The 17,818-nt window shown below is 41.5% G+C and overlaps 1 protein-coding gene across 4 annotated transcripts in view; it reads right to left on the bottom strand.

The window, feature by feature from the left end:
* Positions 1-84: 84 nt before the first annotated feature.
* Positions 85-17,818, bottom strand: part of Arhgap18 (Rho GTPase activating protein 18) — a 221,717-nt gene continuing 203,983 nt past the window's right edge. For all 4 annotated transcript variants that reach the window (XM_041654683.1, XM_041654684.1, XM_041654682.1 and 1 more), the window contains 3 exons: positions 6,636-6,760; positions 2,562-2,623; positions 85-1,637 (listed from right to left, as the gene is read on the bottom strand). In XM_041654683.1, coding sequence (XP_041510617.1) covers positions 1,546-1,637; positions 2,562-2,623; positions 6,636-6,760 — 279 coding nt within the window. In that variant the 3' untranslated portion in view covers positions 85-1,545. The remainder of the gene's footprint in view (positions 1,638-2,561; positions 2,624-6,635; positions 6,761-17,818) is intronic.

Here is a 17,818-nt window from a genome sequence, read left to right as displayed (position 1 = left end):
ACAGACTGTTAATTAAAATAATTTAGAAAGACAAAAGGAGACCCATAAACACACTGGAATAAAAGTAATAATTCCAAGAGAAAATCATTTAGAAAAAGGCATTTAATTATAAAATTTCTTTAAATAAAAAAGCAATGGCACGAACCACCATGGCATTACGGAAGCGTCCATCCACAGGCTGCTCTGGTAATTACACACTGAACATTTCGTTGTTCTCATTAACGGCACTCTCCTTCCTCATTAGAGTGACATCAAGAGTGTCTAAGAATGTGCAGCATCCCATGAAGAGCTATGAACAGTGCCATCAACACATGGGTGCCACGTCTATGCGTGCCACCTTTTCTCGATAACACTCCATTAAAAAACGGCGAACTTTGCTCTTATTTCATTTCTCTTATTCACAGCAGAGATCCATGCTTTGGCACAGTATGGTCTGTGCACAAAAAGCCCTGGGAATAACACTTTCCATGACATCTTCACAAATGGACTCAGATTAGGTAAAATATGAAAACAGAAAAAAAATGGTTCACAGCAATGATCATCACACACAGAAGACTCATTCTGGGGGGAGGGGAAAGGGCAGAAAGTAACATTTCACACTGTATTCTCCAGTTGTCCCAGATAGTACTATGATAATGTTGATAATGCCACCAGGTAACTGTATATGCTACCCTTCAGATTCCATCTGGAAGAGTTTGGTTCGTAAAAAAAAAAAATGGCCTGGCTTTCCACATTGCAGTCAGAAGTGGTTCAGGCATTTGTGTGGATCCATATTATTCCTCCTGAGTATTTAAGCATTTCACGCCTTGGTAATGATTGGACATTCCTGACATCTTTGGTGTTGATGATGGATACAGATTTATGCACATACATCAGATAAGCTGAAAAGACCACTGCCTGGGATGCTGCAGGAAGGACAGTTCAGACAGAGGACTCAAAGCCATGAGTACTAACACTGTGGTAAAGAGGATTCTGTGGAGTTAGGCTTGCCTTCATTGCTCTCCATACCTGCTGTGGACTGTCTCTTTCCGGTTTAAGAAGCAAGTTTTATTGAGGGAAGGTAGATAGAAAGAGGGAAGAAAGGGGAGACAGCATTCTTAAAATGTAAATAAACCAAAACGTCATTGATAAATCTATTAGTAAAGATTATTTAATCTGCTGGGGATATCACTAGATGTCATAAGCAAAGTTATAGATCAATCCCCAGTACCAAAAGGTGTGTGTGTGGGGGGGGGGTAGAGAATTTACTTCATATAAAACAAAACAAAAAAAAACCAAACAGCTTTCCCATTTGAACATATTTTAAGGTATGTATCAACAGCTCACAAGCTAATTAAGCTGCTTTTCTCTTACTCCAAAAATATTTGTTTTCTTAATAATAATAATAATTAACAATTGTGGAAGTCACAAAAATCTGTAATTTTAAAACCTGGGGATGTCACTTTGTAATATAATTGGGTACAGCCGAATAATTAAGAATCTTGCTACTTTTATTAACACTCTTGACCCAGCAAGAATGATGATGTTAGTCCTCTGGCCAGTCTTCTACCGTCGCTTGGATTTGATGACCCACTCAGCATTCGGGTTCAGTTGGTACAAGTCCTTCATGTATGTATCGTCATCCAGGCAGCGTTCCCCTGTGAAGGAGATGTGGTATCAGTTAACACAGTGGGGGAGTACCAATTAATCCCAAATGGTTACAAATCTTAGATTTCAAAATCTGTGTCCTCCTTCCCTGGGTCTCATGACAACATTCAAAGAATTGGCCAAGGTATTAAAAATGTCAATTGGGTAGTCATTCCCTAGTGCTGGTATCGAATTATGTTAAGAAGTGAAAATACTTTGTGGGATGGACTTTAAAAATAATCCTCACCTGTATTAAACATTAACAGTAGTTTGGGATTCAGCTAAGGAATCACACTAATTTCCAAGATCTATTTGTGAAATGAAAAGTCGAATGTGCATACTGAGACAATGGGGATCATCTATCGGGAACTCACCAAGGCCAGGTTGGACTGGGTCTGAATAAGCATGGGATAAAACCGGACTCACTGAACATAGCGGACAATGAGGACTGCTGAGAAGTCAAGAACAATGGCACTAGGTTTTGATCCTACTGCACGTACTGGCTTTGTGGGAGCCTAGGCAGTTTGGATGCTCACCTTACTAGACCTGGAAGGAGGTGGGAGGTCCTTGGACTTCCCACAGGGCAGGAAACCCTGAATGCTCTTTGGGCTGATGAGGGAGGGGGACTTGATTGGGGGAGGGGGGGAGGGAAATGGGAGGCCGTGGCGGGGAGGAGGCAGAAATCTTTAATAAATAAATTAATTAAAAAAAAAGTCGAATGTGCAAGGCTGAATGTGATTGATTATTTGAAAGGAAGGAGCTTAAAAAAACAGGCCCCAGGAAGAAAGGTCAGACCGCTGCACAAACCCAAACTATATAACAACTGTCAAAGGCATGGTATGTTTGCTTTCAAATACAGAAATATTTTTGTTCCAAAGATACAAATATAAACATTAGCAACATCAAATCAACATATAGGATGAAAACATGCTTACCAATATTTCCTCCAATTTCATACAGAAAAATTTCACCCTTCTTGAGTGTCTGGGCAACCCCACTACCGGGGAGAAAAACAAACCGATTACTTGTGTCATCAAACAGTTTGCAAGGAAAATCAGTTTAGCAGACTGGGAAATTCTAGCTAAAAATGGAAAATTCATAACTTGGACAAACTGCAGTTATACACTTTGCATTTTCCCCATCTGTTAAACGTACCCTACAGGTAATCAAAATGTCACACTTGGAAACAAAATAAATAGAATCAGATATGTGACGGCAAAAGAATAAATCAGTCTCTAAATTTGTAAACACTAAAAGAATCAAGTTAATATTGATATGATGATCTATTCTTCATAGGGCCAAGGTACTGACTCGGTTTCTCCATTACACTTAGTATTTATTTGTTCACACAGTATGTTACCTTTATACACTTACATTCTTCAAAGACTAGCATTTTCCACCTACCATAAAGTGGTGCTGAGCATTAAGCCCACAGAAACAATTAGCCACATTTTGACATTATGTAGTATATCCATGAATGGGAGCCTCTCAATACTTCATAACTTTTTATAGTTTTAGGTTTTTACATGTTGGTTACAAAAGTGAACTTTAGCTGGCCAGTGGTGGCTCACGCTTTTATCCCGGCACTTAGTGAGGCAGAGGCAGGTGTATCTCTTTGAGTTCAAGGCCAGCCTGGTTTACAGAGTGAGTTCCAGGAGAGCCAGAGATCCACAGAGACACCCTGTCTCAAAAAAAAGTGAACTTTTCTAAAATCACATGTGTGTGCATACACACACACACACACACACACACACACACACATACACACATTATAATTCAGTGATTTTTGGTCAAAATTTTCTGTAAACGAATTACTTAGCCAGGCGGTGGTGGCTCATGCCTTTAATCCCAGCACTCAGGAAGCAGAGGCAGGTATTCTGTGAGTTCGAGTCTAGCCTGGTCTACAAGAGCTAGTTCCAGGACAGGCACCAAAGCTACAGAGAAACCTTGTCTCAAAAACAACAACAACAAAAAAAATTACTACAAAAGCTTGCTAAAACTTTAGTGCCAAACTTTACATTTCTAGGAGGAAGTTCAAGAATCTGCTTTTAAAATCCTCTGCAGTGTGTGGTTTGGGGGTTAGAGAAGTTGTGGGCTGTTGATAAGGGTGCAGAGGAGAGGGACTGGGTTGATAGCTCAGCAGTTGTGGCTATTCTTCCAGAGGACTAAGGTTCAATCCCCAGCACCCACGAGGTGGATCACAACCAGCTGTAACTCCAGTTCCAGGGGATTAAATACCCTCTTCAGACCTCCACAGACACTGTACACATGGCATACAGATACACATGTAGCATGCCAAAGGGAGATGCCGCACGGAAGCAGGAAGGAAATTAAGCAGTCTGACTCTTCCAGCTATGAGAATTTCCTGACATAGCAGCAGCTTTGCCAAGTAGTCTGACTATCTCTGCTTGGTTCTCTGATTATCCGATCTTCTCTCCCCACTGCTATGCCCACGGCATCACTGTCTGCCCAGGACTGTGTGTGTACACACTCACACGTCAGGTCCCCGTGTGGCCTTGTATACCATCCAGCGGTCATCCTCTTATTCCAACCAAGAGTTACTGTGACTATAAAACAAGCAGGGAATGTCATAAAAGACTTGACTTTAAGAATCTAGTTTAATATGGCTTTCAGCGTGATTCTCAAGGGTCTATATGGTTCTTTCATTTTTACAGGGAGCTGAACAAACTTTCTGAGCTAGAATAGCTTTCATATGAAGTCAACAAATTCATAAGTATTGATGGAAAGGCATCAATACTTCAGCAAACACCGATGAATGGCCAATTTGCTGTACTTTTTGCCCTTATGTGTGTGCATTGGCTTTGACAGAGAGAGCAGGAAAGTGAATGATGAAGGAAAGGGAGCTCCCTAATGGTCCCAAACAGGCGGAATATAAATGGGGGAGACACAAGTACATGGTAGAGAATAACGATAGTACAACCATTGGTTGAGTATGTCACTCACTCTGTGGCCCAGATAAACATCACTTTCCTAGTCCACACTCACAAGACTGTAAGGCGGTCCTATTCTGTCTTGCTCTTCCTAAAGGAGAATGGAGACTTTAACTCAGGACATGGAACATGTTCAGCAGAACTTGCCAAACCTGAGGACGCAGAACCCATACGGGGGAAGGAGGAAACTGATTCAGGTACCGTGGTATGTGCACTGTGCACATGTAAATGTACACAAAAGAAGGAAAATGTTACCATTTCCAACAGCAGCCTGAGTGGAAGACAGAACAGCATGTAGGTGAATACACTGACTAATATTTCATGCTGTGCATCAAAATATTAAGGACCCAGCTGGACAAGACTGTACCATTTCATGAGGATTTACGCTTGGAAAATCTAAGTAGAAAAGATGAGCAGCAACTGAGTTCTCGGAGCTTGCAGGATGCTCCCGACTCGATCCATCCAGACCCCCAGACACATTCTGGGAGGGAAAGGAACATGCCCTTGGAGAGAAGAAGTGTCAAAGGTGGCAGCTGCAGGTGGGAAGGAGCAAGAGAGAGGGCTGACTTCATTGTAGCTGAGACACTCCAGGAAGGAAGGATCAATCTGAGAAATCCCTAATAGTCCTGGCCCCCAATTCTGAGAGACTCATCTTGGGAAGGCTTAATGCCAGGCACGACTTCCAAGAGCTGGTATGGAGGGGACATAAGGGGCTACTTCTGTGGACATGAACACAGGTTCATATTTCCAGCTGTCTGACCTGGGGCTAATATCGTGCTCCTATCAGTGAAAGTGAAGGAAGGATTGTATTTGCAGCAGACAGCTACAGCAAGGAAGTTTATGTTGGGAGCTCTGACAATCCATCCTTTTTTGCAACTTAGGAGATGTGGTTCTAGTTCTCTAACACCTAGCTCAGAGTCTTAATCAGAGACAGTCATTAGCATAAGGTGCTGTACAGACACTGCAGAGGCATTAGCAGACAATCTGACTGAAGGGCCCCGTGTTAGAATGAGATGAAGCTCAGGAAAAGTGCAAAATGGGATCCTTTAAACTGAGATGCTGGATTTCTTTCAAGAATTTTAGATTGAGGCTGGGGAGGTGACTTAGTGGGTAAAGGTGCTTGGTGCGCAAGCCTGGGGACATGGGTTCAGTGCTTAGAATTCATATAGAGATGGAAAGAGAATGGACTCCATTAATTTGTACACACACAGACACACACACAACATACACACACATACACATAACATACACACACAGACACACACAACATACACACACATAACATACACACATACACACATACTAATAACATTTTTTAAAAAATTAGTTTCATAGCATAAATAGGGAGGATGTCATTAAAACTATTTTAAACAAAAATAAGATGTTTAAATGGAAAAAGCTAAAATCCCCAAAAGCTTATCAGGACCTCTCAAATTCGAGACAGGATGAACGGGAAGCTACATGGCCTATAGTGAGTACAGTGAGGGAGAGCAGAGCTTCCTAAGCATCTGCAGCATCTGCCCCAGGACAACGAAGGACATGCTTGTCTCTGATGAGCACAGCCTGTTCTCCTCTTGTGACTTCAGACCTCAGGGACTGGGTGTCCTCTCTCAAGCATCCAAGCTTTCAGTTTTTAAATTGAAACATTCTCTTTCTTATTAAGTTTCATAGAGAAAGTTGCCTCTTCTTTTTAATCTTGCTGCATCTTAATTAGCAATCTTCGTGGCAGCCTACAAACAGTAATTAACCTCCAACCAACATGTTCTGGAAGGACAGTTGAGTGGTCTCATGCACCAAGCTCATTGCAGGCGAACGGTGGAGGGCTGCTCACCCAGGCTGCCTGAAACGGGCTCAACTTGAACACAAGCTACCTCTGACGGTTCCCACCATTCCCTCCAGTGGTCTAATTATCAAGCCTGCTTTGTTCTTCTGATGGGAAGACGCACGTGCGCGTGCACACGCACACGCACGCGCGCGCGCGCACACACACACGAAGGGGTAGGGCAGTATAAATATAAAAGTGAGGTACCCCGCAGAATAATTAAAACAGGCCTTTACCTTTCTTGGCTGAGAAACCTGGCAAGCACGTCGCTGGCTTTTAGCTCTTCAGTTAGCTGTATTGCCATGGAAACTTTTGAAAGATGGGGAGCTTGCACTCGAATCACTCCCTGAGGAACGTCAGCCTGCAAAGCAATAATGACACTGGAACAAAGCTGACAACAGCTGGAACATGGAACTCCGTACAGTGCATTGTATGGGAAGTGTGCTTAACTACTGCCCATTTCACTCCACTGCATAAAACCTTAACTACTGTATAATGTAATTTGCTAAATTACATCAAACCTCAAATATCCTCTTAATGGTGATAGGGGAACTTTATAATGCCTGTGCAGTAATGCTTAATTATTTTTAAAGATGTAAAGAATGACAGCAATAACCATTACTGCCATATTAAGTGCTGATTTCTGAGTGTTATCTACCAGAGAGTGCTTCCTCATGTAGCAATTTATGAAATTGAAACAGAAAGAAGTCACTCGGCGTTGTGGCTATGTGTGCTTTCACAAAACTGTCCCACCCAGTATCGAAACGTCCTCTATCTTTTATGTCCCTGGCTGTGAAAAAGAATGGACTCTTAATAATGTATTTGTGCTATATTTGATGCCTACTTGGTTAACGAGGTTATTATTCTGTTGACTATACACACTGCACTTACAAAGGACTGATTCTAAGCCCCCCACCCATGGATTTGCAGAACACTAGATAGATTTAGAGATACCAGTGAAACATTTTTGAGGTTTGTAATATCTAAACGTTAGCTACAGCATTCAAAATAATAGTCTTAATTAATTCCTAAATGGTTTTTGCTAAAACAAATACTAATTTATTATTTATAGCCATATGTCTTAAACAGACTTTAGAACAGCATGCTCAAATTATGTTTAAATATAAGTTCTTAAATACTACAAATACCCCCACTTAATTTGACCAAAATTTGTAAGTATCTACTGTCTACTGAGTACTATGTTAGTTCTGCTTACCCAGCAGATTAAAAAGATCCTCATCCTTTAGCATCCATTACTCCTATTAAATAGATTCGGTTTTGAGTTCCATTTGGTTTGAATGATAAAACATGAATATATTACAGATGCCATTGATATTGTTGGGAAATGAAACTATTCTTCTAAAATCAGGCAAAAAAAAAAACAGATGCCCCCTCCCAACAGTTTAAAACTGGTTCTCAGTAACAGGACAAATTTCATATTGTAGTTACAGAGAAGAGAAATAGCACTGCTGAGGAGTGCCCAACAAACATGGGCACCAACCGCCAGGTCCAAGCCGGAGGCAGACTGTCATCTCCACTCTTTCTGAGGTTTGTAATCCAGCCTGACTACCTCAGTATGCTCTGACCTTGACGTGACCCTTCCCCCTATGCGTCTAGCCCAATTTACCTTTCTCTTTTAACTAGGAGATAAACTACTTTCATCTGCGACGTGCTGGAAATGAGCTACTTTAAACAGTCTATGGCGCATTTTCTGATGGTGTGCTTGTGTGTGTGCATCATATTGTGTGACTGTGTGTGTGTTGAGAGTGTGATATTGTGTGACTATATGTGTTGTGAGTGTGACTGTATAAATGTGATATTGTGTGACTGTGTGTGTTGTGAGTGTGGCTGTATGAATGTATGTGCTATTGTGTGACTGTGTGTGTGTTCTGTGAGTGTGATATTGTGTGTGTGTGGTGTTCCTGTCTGTGGTAAAACACAACTCAGACGGCAGGGCCTTCTCCCTTGGGACTGCTCCCCAGCTTATTCCCTACAGTGCCTATTCCACCCGATGGCTTGGTCTCAGCAACCCCTTTCCTCCATGGGCAGGGGGAAACATTAAGCGGCCACTGACCACTTGAACGTTGGAGAGAAAATTGCAGCTGTGGCACTGGAAGTAGCGAGGATGTATGTACTTATCCCTATTTACCTTGTCCACACAGTGAAAGCAGTGAACAAGGGCACTGTGGATTAACATCCTCAATTCTCACTCTCTAACGTGTACAAGGCCCTCAGTGCAAGGCCAGGGTTTGCATATCCACTTACTTAGGACTATGTAAACGTTAGGAAATCCTGGTTAAATCACAGGGCCAACTATATTTAAATTTGCTTAATGAAGGTAATAACAATAAAAATTGTTTTCACAGTCACCTCTTATCCAGTCCTAAGGAATAAATATGTATGTGTTCGGATAAACTACAGTCAAACACTTGAGGGGAATAAGATAAAATTGCGTATTCAGAAGATTTACAGTGAACACTTTACAAAAAAAAGTGGACCAGAAAAATAATATTTCATCGTGGAGATCTCAACAGTATGGCAACATCAGCAGCTACTTCTGTTTCCTTTCAATATTCCATGTGGTTTATTCTCCCATTTGGAAAAAAAAATCTATCCTCTCTGGCAGGTCCTTATCTTTGCTGGATATCTTTCAACCAATCCTGCACCAATAATAGAGGCTTATTTCAAACACCTTAGACTCCATGGAACCTACTCTCCTATGGCTAATAGAATCAAAAGAAATACAATCACTCAACAATATTTTCATTAGAAACAATGGAATAATGACAATAACATTCATAACAAGATACACCTGTTTGTATTTTCTTCCTGGTTAAAAAAATATAGGAGGCAGAGGCAAGCAGATCTCTGTGAGTTCGAGGTCAGCCTAGTTTTAACAGCTAGCTCCAGGGCAGGCTCCAAAGCTACGGAGAAACCCTGTCTCAAAAAACAAAAATTATTCTTCTGCACTTTTTCTAAGATTAATACATTGAATTGCCTTTGTCACTTTGTATTGCTCCCCACACTCTGCAAAGCCAGAACTGTAGAAAAGGAATTTAATAATGCTATCAAAGCTAAATTCAGAGGTTGGTTCCTGCAGGAAGACAACAAGAAGCCCAAGAGCTCCAGCATGTGCTTGCTTCAAGAGTAGCCCTCTCTTCTCCTAAGACATTCCTAAAAGGGCTAAATACCTGTACTAGCATGATCCATATCCTATACCCCCTAAATGCATTCACAGAGTGTGGTTTCAGAGAGAGCAACAGGATTTCTCAAAAAGCACACCACTGAGTTTAAGCATTGTAGCAGAACTTCCAAGAGAGCACTGCCTCTCACACACTCATAGGATTTTGGAAGGAATGGTCTCAGGAACTTGTTTCTGAGGAATCTCGGAATTCTCAAGGACACATGTAATGTTAGGAAACTGTCATGTATGCATAGATGGCACCAGAATTGACTTTTGCAAAATTGGGGAGTCACATGGGCATTCTACCACAGGCTCCTTGTGGATAAAACTATCCCCTACATTTCTGGCCCTCCACAAAAGGGGCTGAAGTTAGGCCAACTTGAGTTTATTGTTAACTCTTCCCAGACGAGGCTCTGCAATACAAGCTGACTCATAACAGCAAATGGGTACATCAGTGTCCCTAAAAGGCTTTCAGTCAGCCACTGGTAGCACATGGCACTTTCACAGGTTGACTCTTGGACATTCCTAACAACTGGAGAACTTGCCATAAAACAGGGTGTGAGTCTTGTTTATATCTAAGACAGATGCAATCTCCGCTTATTTAATGTATTCCATCCAAATGCCCCCAAAATACAGAGACTGAGATTGTGACTCAATATGACGATGCTAAACTATTTACACTATTGCAGAAGTATACCCAGTAGACGGTAAAGACAAAAATCTCATTAGATGTTTTTAAAAGTTTTTGCTGAGTATATTAGCAAGGAAGGGCAAGTGATATTTATACAGAGATGATAAACAATAAATGATACCCAAGAGCTGATTTAAATGGTGTATGACAGCTTCGATCAAGCTCCAAACTCACACTGTATCCAATACGAATGCTATTAGTATACTAATTACATTGAGCTGCCAAGCTTTGAAAAGACACCATGCCTGATCAGCAAGCCAAACAATATGTTCTTATTTATGCCATAACAGTAGCTGAAGCTATATACAGAGCAATCTTTGTGACCTTCACATTTCATGTGATGGATAATATTCTTGGCTGACAACTTGCCTACATCTGGAACTAACTAAACCTCATCTGGCTTGAGTACAGCTGTGAGGGATTTTTTCCCTTAATTAAATCATTTGAAGTGCGAAGACCCACTTTTAATATAGAAATTTTGAGGCAAGAAGATCCATTTTTAATCTGGACCATACCTTCTGCTGGCAACTTACATAAATGATATGGAAGAAGGCTGCTTGGTTTTTTGTTTGGTTGTTTGTTTTGTTGTTGTTGTTTTGCCTGCTTGCTCTTGCTGCTTCTGGCAAGCCCATTCCTTCATTGGCATCAGAACCTACATCTTTAGGATTCAGGCATCTACTGAAGAACAGTGAGAAATCTAACCTCGAGATCTGGACAACTACTGGATACATGGGCCTTCTGTTAGTAGACAACCATTGTTGGACTAACTGGACCACAGCCTGAAAGCCACTCAAATAAATCCTTGTGTGTGTGTGTGTGTGTGTGTGTGTGTGTGTGTGTGTACACACAGACAGATAAATACATAGATAGATTCATTCTATAAGTTCTGTTCCTCTAGAGAGCCCTGACTAACACAGATTTTGATACCAGAAATGGTTCTAGAGCACCAGAAGTACAACGAGGAATTGTTTAAGTATCTGGGATAGACTTTTCAATTTACCAACACCTACAGTTACTGAAGTCTCTCCCAGAAGCTTGGAGAATGCAGAAAGCCCATGGGGTGAACTATTTTACAAACTTGAGGAGACAAATGCATGTGGTTATTCGAATTCTCCAGTCGTGAGAGGCAATGGATTCGCTGACTCTGCATATAAGACTTTTGACAGTTTGTGAGAAAATGAGGAGACTGGAGATTCTGCTTGGTTGCTCCTAGCATCTTTAGATAAACTGAAAAAGGGAAAGAATTAGCTCTGTGATAAAATTAACCAACTTCTAGCATCTCAGAATATGGGGAAGCACAAATATAAACTCCATGATAAAACTGACCAGCTCCAGATGCACATAAACAGTCTAATGTTTTCTGAGGGTACCCTGGAAGAGAATCTTCTCTCCAGTAGCCAGAGAGCTCAAGTTGCAGAAAATTAAACCAAAGCCCTAATTATAAGCTTGGCTGAACTACAGCAAAAATTCAAGTTCCAGCCTCAGAGGGTGTCAACTGTTAAAGTAAGGGCATTACTCGGTAAAGAATGAGATCCTGTAACTTGGGATGGAGATGTGGGGGAGGATGCTATTGAAGCTGAGAACTTTGAACCCTCAGACTCTCAAGGGCTGAATGTCAAAGGCAGTAGTCTCTCCATGCTCAGCAGATGTACTCACACTCCCACCCCCTGTTACAGTGCTTTTTCCACCTCTGACTGAGTAAATAAATCCTTCGTTGTCTGCTAAAACAGCAGTGACTTCCTTTGAAGGAGATGCCAGGTGGGACAAAACCAATGTCCTTCAGGGCCCACCAGTAGTTCATTCTAGATCTATAACCTGACTTAATTTTAGAGGGGAGAGAGAAAATGTAGTCCATGAGGAGGTGTGATACACTACTCAAGAGCTTAATGCCTTTGCTAAGTCATTCGAGCAGAATCTGTGAAGTGTGTGTGGGAATGGAGTTTAAAGGTGTGGGATAATGGTGGAAGGAACATAAAACTGGATGAGACTGGGGTGTTTTTTTTTTTTTTTTTTTTTTACATAGGCCCACTGAATGGAGATTCTAGGTTTAATACAGATGCTTGCATGGTTTTAAAAAAATGGGTCCAAAGTTAGTTTGAATGGTTATCTGAAGCATTTGATGAAAGATGGTCTACTAAAGAGGAGCCTGAGACTCCTGATATTCCTTTGCTTAGTATTGATGAAGGGATTTTAATGGTCAACAGAATTACAATACTAGAGTGGACATGCTGTACAAAACCTAATCCTCCGCAATGCGAGGACCCAGAAGACATGTCTGTCACTTAAGTCCCAAAAGTAAAAGGTGTCATCCTTTTCCTTGTGCCAGAAGTTAGGGCTGGGGATGCTGGTGCTCAGCTGGATGAACCAAATCCAATGGGTTTAATTGGGTCTGGAAGCAGGAGTCAGGTGGCAGCACCGAATCACCAAAAGCAAAGCGATCATAATAGGTAGGCAGCATAGACAAAGCAATATCCATAATGGCCTAACTCATAATGGTCAGCATAGACAAAGGGAGTTCTATGGTGGCAGAACTAATAATGGATCTTTGGTACTAGCTAATCAGTTATGATGTTTCCAGGCATGGCATAGATAGGAAACTTACTGCATCTTTTATTTGGTATGTATATAAGCAGAAAAATTCTCAAAGAAAGTTACCATTGGATCATGATAAAATGGAATCTTGACTGTGAAACAATTTTAAGGCAAGTCAGTTTGTAGACCCAGAACCCCTTGAATAAAGGGATGGCTCGTTTCCTCTGAGGAAGACCTTGATAAAATACCAGAAAGTTTTATTATTAGCCTTTCCCCATTCCTTCCCCAGAGGGACCTATAGTCTTTTTCAAGGTTAATTGTACACTAGGGATAAAAAACACTCAAACTTTCAAGTGTCTATTGGACACTGGTTCCGAATTGATGCTGTCTCCAGGAGATCCTGAGAAACACTGTAACGCTCCAGCTAAAGTAGGGGCTTATGGAGGTCAAGTGATTAACGGAGATTTGGGTGAAGTCCAACTAACAGTAGGTTCAGTGGGTTCCCAAACTAATCCTGTGATTATTTCTCCAGTTCCACTATTTATAATTGGGCTAGAAGTTGGCAGAATTCTCACATTGGTTCCCTGACCTGTGGAGTGAGGGCTATTATGTTTGGAAAGGCTTTAGAATTGCCTCTGTGAGGAAAAATAGTGAGTCATCGCATCCCTGGAGAAATTGCAGAAATGTATGCCATCACCAAAACTTTAAAGATGCAGAGGCTGGTGGTTCCCACCATGTCTCCCTTTAATTCTCCTATCTGGCCATTGTAGAAGACAGATGGGTCATGAAGAAAGACAATTGACTATCAAAATATCAATGAGTTAGTGACTCCAATTACAGCTGCTATACCAGATATGGTGTCCTTACTTGAACAGATAAACACATCTTCTGGTACATGATATGCAGCTATTGATCTAGCATCTAGAAAAACGCCTTTTTCTCAGTACCTGTCCATGAGTACCACCAGAAGCAAGACCAACAGTATACCTTCACAGTTTTATTCCAAGGATACATTAACTTTCAAGCCCTGTATCATAACTTAGTTGGAAGGGATGCTGATCATCTGTCTCTTACACAAAATATCTCATTGGTGCAATATTACACTAATGGAATCAAGTGAGTAGGAGATACCAACCACTATGGATTTATTGGTAACATATATGGACAGCAGAGGATGGGAAATAAATTCATCCTAAGTTCAATGGCCATCTATCTCAGTGAAAGAAGTACAGTAGTGTGAACTAGGCAGAGGTATTCATTCTAATGTGAAGAATAAATTATTGAACCTGGCCCCTCCTACCACCAAGAAAGATACACAAGACTCAGTGGGATGGATTCTGGAGACAGTATATTCATCACTTGAGTGTGTAACTCCAGCTCAGATACCAAGTGGCATGGACAGCTTCTAGCTTTGTGTGTGTCCTAGAACAGGGAAGGATCTACAACAGTTCCAGGCTGCTGTACCACTTGGATCATGTGATCCACCAGGACCAAAGATACCTGAGATGTCAGTGGCAGATAGCTATCTGTTGGAAGCTTTTGTCACTATAGGTGAATGACAGAAGAGACCTTTAGGATTAGGGAACAATGCTCTACCATCATTAGCAGACAACTGTTCTCCCTTTGAAAGGCAACTCTTAGCCTGCTCTTGAGCCTTTAGTGGAAATTGAACATTTGACAATAGGCCACCAAGTTATTATTTAACCTGAGATGGGTTACCATGCAACCCATCAAAGCTGGGTGTTAATCTGATCCACCAAGACATAAAGTAGGATACACACAACAACAATCTACTATCAAATGGAAGTGAGGTGTGTGTGTGTGTGTGTGTGTGTGTGTGTGTGTGTGTATGAGAGAAAGAAAGGGAGAGAGGGAGAAAGGGAGAGAGAGAGAGAGAGAGAGAGAGAGAGACAGAGAGAGAGAGAGACAGAGAGAGAGAGAGAGAGAGAGCGATAGATCAGGCTGGGCAGGTCCTCAAGGTACAAGCAAGTTACATGGAGAAGCTGCCCAAATGCCTATGGTTTCTACTCCCACTACAATGCTGTTTGTGGACAGGCATGTACCTAGAGCCTTCATGGGGATGTATCCTATGACTGGTTGACTGAGGAAGAAAAGAGTAAGGCTTGTTTTACTGATAGTTCTACACATTATACAGGCACCACTCAAAAGTGGAGAACTGCAGCATTACAAGCCCTTTCTGAGACAACCCTGAAAGACTCCAGCAAGGGGAAATCTTCATAGTGGGTAGAACTTCAGACAGTACACATGGTCATACAGCTTGGAAGGAGAAATGGCCAGATGTGTGACTTTTTTCGCAGATTCATAGGCTGTAGCTAATGAACTGGCTGCATGAGCAGGAACTTGGGAGCATGATTGGAAAATCTGTGCAAAAGACAACTAGGGAAAAAGAATGTAAGTAGATTTCTCCAAACAAGTAAAGGATGTGAAGAGCCTTGTAAACATGACTTTAGCAGAGGAGGGGTTCAATACCTCAGTAGATAAGATGGCTCGCTCTGTGGATAGTCAGTGCCTTTCCCCAGCCATCCCTGCCATTACTCAGTAGGCCAATGAACAAAACGGTCATGGAAGCAGAGATGGAGATTATGCATGAGCTGAACAACCTGGACTTTCAATCATCAAGACTGACATGAGTACTGCTATTGCTGAGTGCCAAATTTGCCAACAGCAGAGATCAACACTGATACCCAGATATGGCACCACTCCCTGGGGTGACCAGTCAGTGACCTAGTGGCAGGTTGACTACCTAGGACCACTTTCTCCCTAAAAAGAATAACACTTTGTCCTTTCTGGAGTAAAAACTTATTCCGGTTACAAATTTGCCTTTCCTGCATTTAATGCTTCTACAAAAACCACCATCCATGGCATGATAGAGTGCCTTATCCACTCTCACTGTATTCTACACAATATCTGCTTCTGACCATGCAACTTACTTCATGGCCAGAGAGGTGCGACAGTGGGCCAGTGATCAATCAGGGAACCCACTGGCTTTACCATGTTCCCGCCATCTTAAAGCAGCTGATCTAAAAGAAAGACGGAATTGCATTTTGAAGATACAGTTATAGTGGCAATTAGGGGACAGCAGCCTGGAAGGCTGAGGTAGGGTACTCCAGAAGGCAGTATATGCTTTGAATCAGTGTCCAGGCCATTGTATGGTTTCTCCCATAGTCAGAATCCAGGGGTCCTGGAATCAAGGAGTGCAAAAGGAATAGTTCCACTCACTATCACACTTAGTGACCCACTAGGAAAAGTTTTGCTTCCCGTTGCCATGACCTTAATTTCTGCTGGTCTAGCAGTTTTGGTTCTAGTCAGGGGAGCACTCCGGCCAGGAGACACAAAATACATCATTGGACTAGAAGCTCAGACATCCCCCTGGGCACTATGCACTTCTGATACCCTTAAGTCAACAATCTAAGAAAGAACAACAGTTTTAAGAGGGTTGGTTGAACCAAATTACTGAGGGGAACTTAGATTGCTTCTCTACAGTGGAAGTAAGAAAGATTATATCTGGAGCACAGGAGATTCTTTAGGACATCTCTTGGTGCTACCATGTCCCATAATTAAAATTCAAGCTATATGACAAAGGGTACAGTCCCTTCAAGATAAAAGTATGAGTCACTCCTCCAGGAATAGGGCCAAGACATGATGAGATGCTTGCTGAGGGTGGAGAGAATACAAAATGGGTAGTAGAGGAAGGCTGTTAGAAATACCAGCTAAGGCCATGGAACCAGTAGTGGAAATGAGGATTATAACTGGCGTAAGTGTCTCTGTTGTATTTTGTTAAGAATGTGTTTATATAGATATTTGTGTTTTCTTCTCTCAATTTCTTTATCACATAGTGCATCACCAATTAAGAGAGCATCAGTGGTTGTAATGTTTAAGTTTGTGATCCTAAAGGAATGTCCCTCAAGAGACATTGCCAACTATCCCAAATTTACAATGCATTGACAGTTGTACAAGGGATAGCTACATTATGTTAGGTGCAATTATGACCTGGTTAAATCTATGTGTTGACGATTATGTGTAGGATAGCTATATCATGTTGGACATAATTATGACCTAATTATTGTTTTCATTTAGAAATTAGGCATGGCAAAAGGAGATGATTATGAGTCAAGTTGATAGGGGTGAACTTGTGATAGCTATTCTTGGTTGTAAACTTGACTACATCTGGGATTAACCAACACCCAAATGGCTGGGTATATATGTGAAGGATTTTTTCTTAATTAAGTCATTTAAAGTGGGAAGACCCACTTTCAATACAGATCTTTTGAGATGGGAAGCTCTTCTGCGGGCAGCCTATATAAAGGATATGGAAACAGAAAACCTCCTCTCTCTGCCTGCTTGCTCTTCTTCAAACTCTTGCCAACGAGTCTATCCCTTCACTGGAATTACAGCATACTTCTTCAGTATTCTGGCATACACTGAATATCAGCTGAGAAAGCTACCTCTGTAGACTGAGCAACTACTGGATTCTTGGGCTTCCTGTTGATAGACAGCCATCGTTGTATTAGCTGGGCCACAGTCTATACACCATGCTAATAAATTCCCTTTATGTATTTCTTCTGTAAGCTCTGTTCCCCTAGAGAGCCCCGACTAATACACTGGCTGACAACCATGAAAACATGGGGGAAGGGCAGTACGCCTATGAATTGAAGTCATCTGTTGTACAGCAGGTCGAAGGTAGAGAAGGACTAATGGGCCATTGAAGTTCAGTTCCCAATGAGTTTACGATGTAAAGAATGTTAATTTCCTTTGCACACCCAGGCTACTGGAACAGAAAGATGATTTAAATCATCCTCACACATGTTATATAGTGAACTAAGGTGTTCTTAGAGAAATCTGATTGTAGTTCTGGTGGTTTTTTGTCAGGTGTTAAACAGAACTTTCCTTATAGTTTTGTACTCGAAAAATCTAATGTAAGATCACAGGAAGACAGTTTTTCTTTTCCATTAAGACACATTTGAATGGAAATCTAATGTCGTTAGTGCTAC

Source organism: Microtus oregoni, unplaced genomic scaffold (genome assembly GCF_018167655.1).
Source record: "Microtus oregoni isolate MIOR12 unplaced genomic scaffold, Mior012 000006F_ref0000085, whole genome shotgun sequence".
NCBI lineage: Eukaryota > Metazoa > Chordata > Mammalia > Rodentia > Cricetidae > Microtus > Microtus oregoni.
This window is presented reverse-complemented; position numbering and strand designations above follow the sequence as displayed.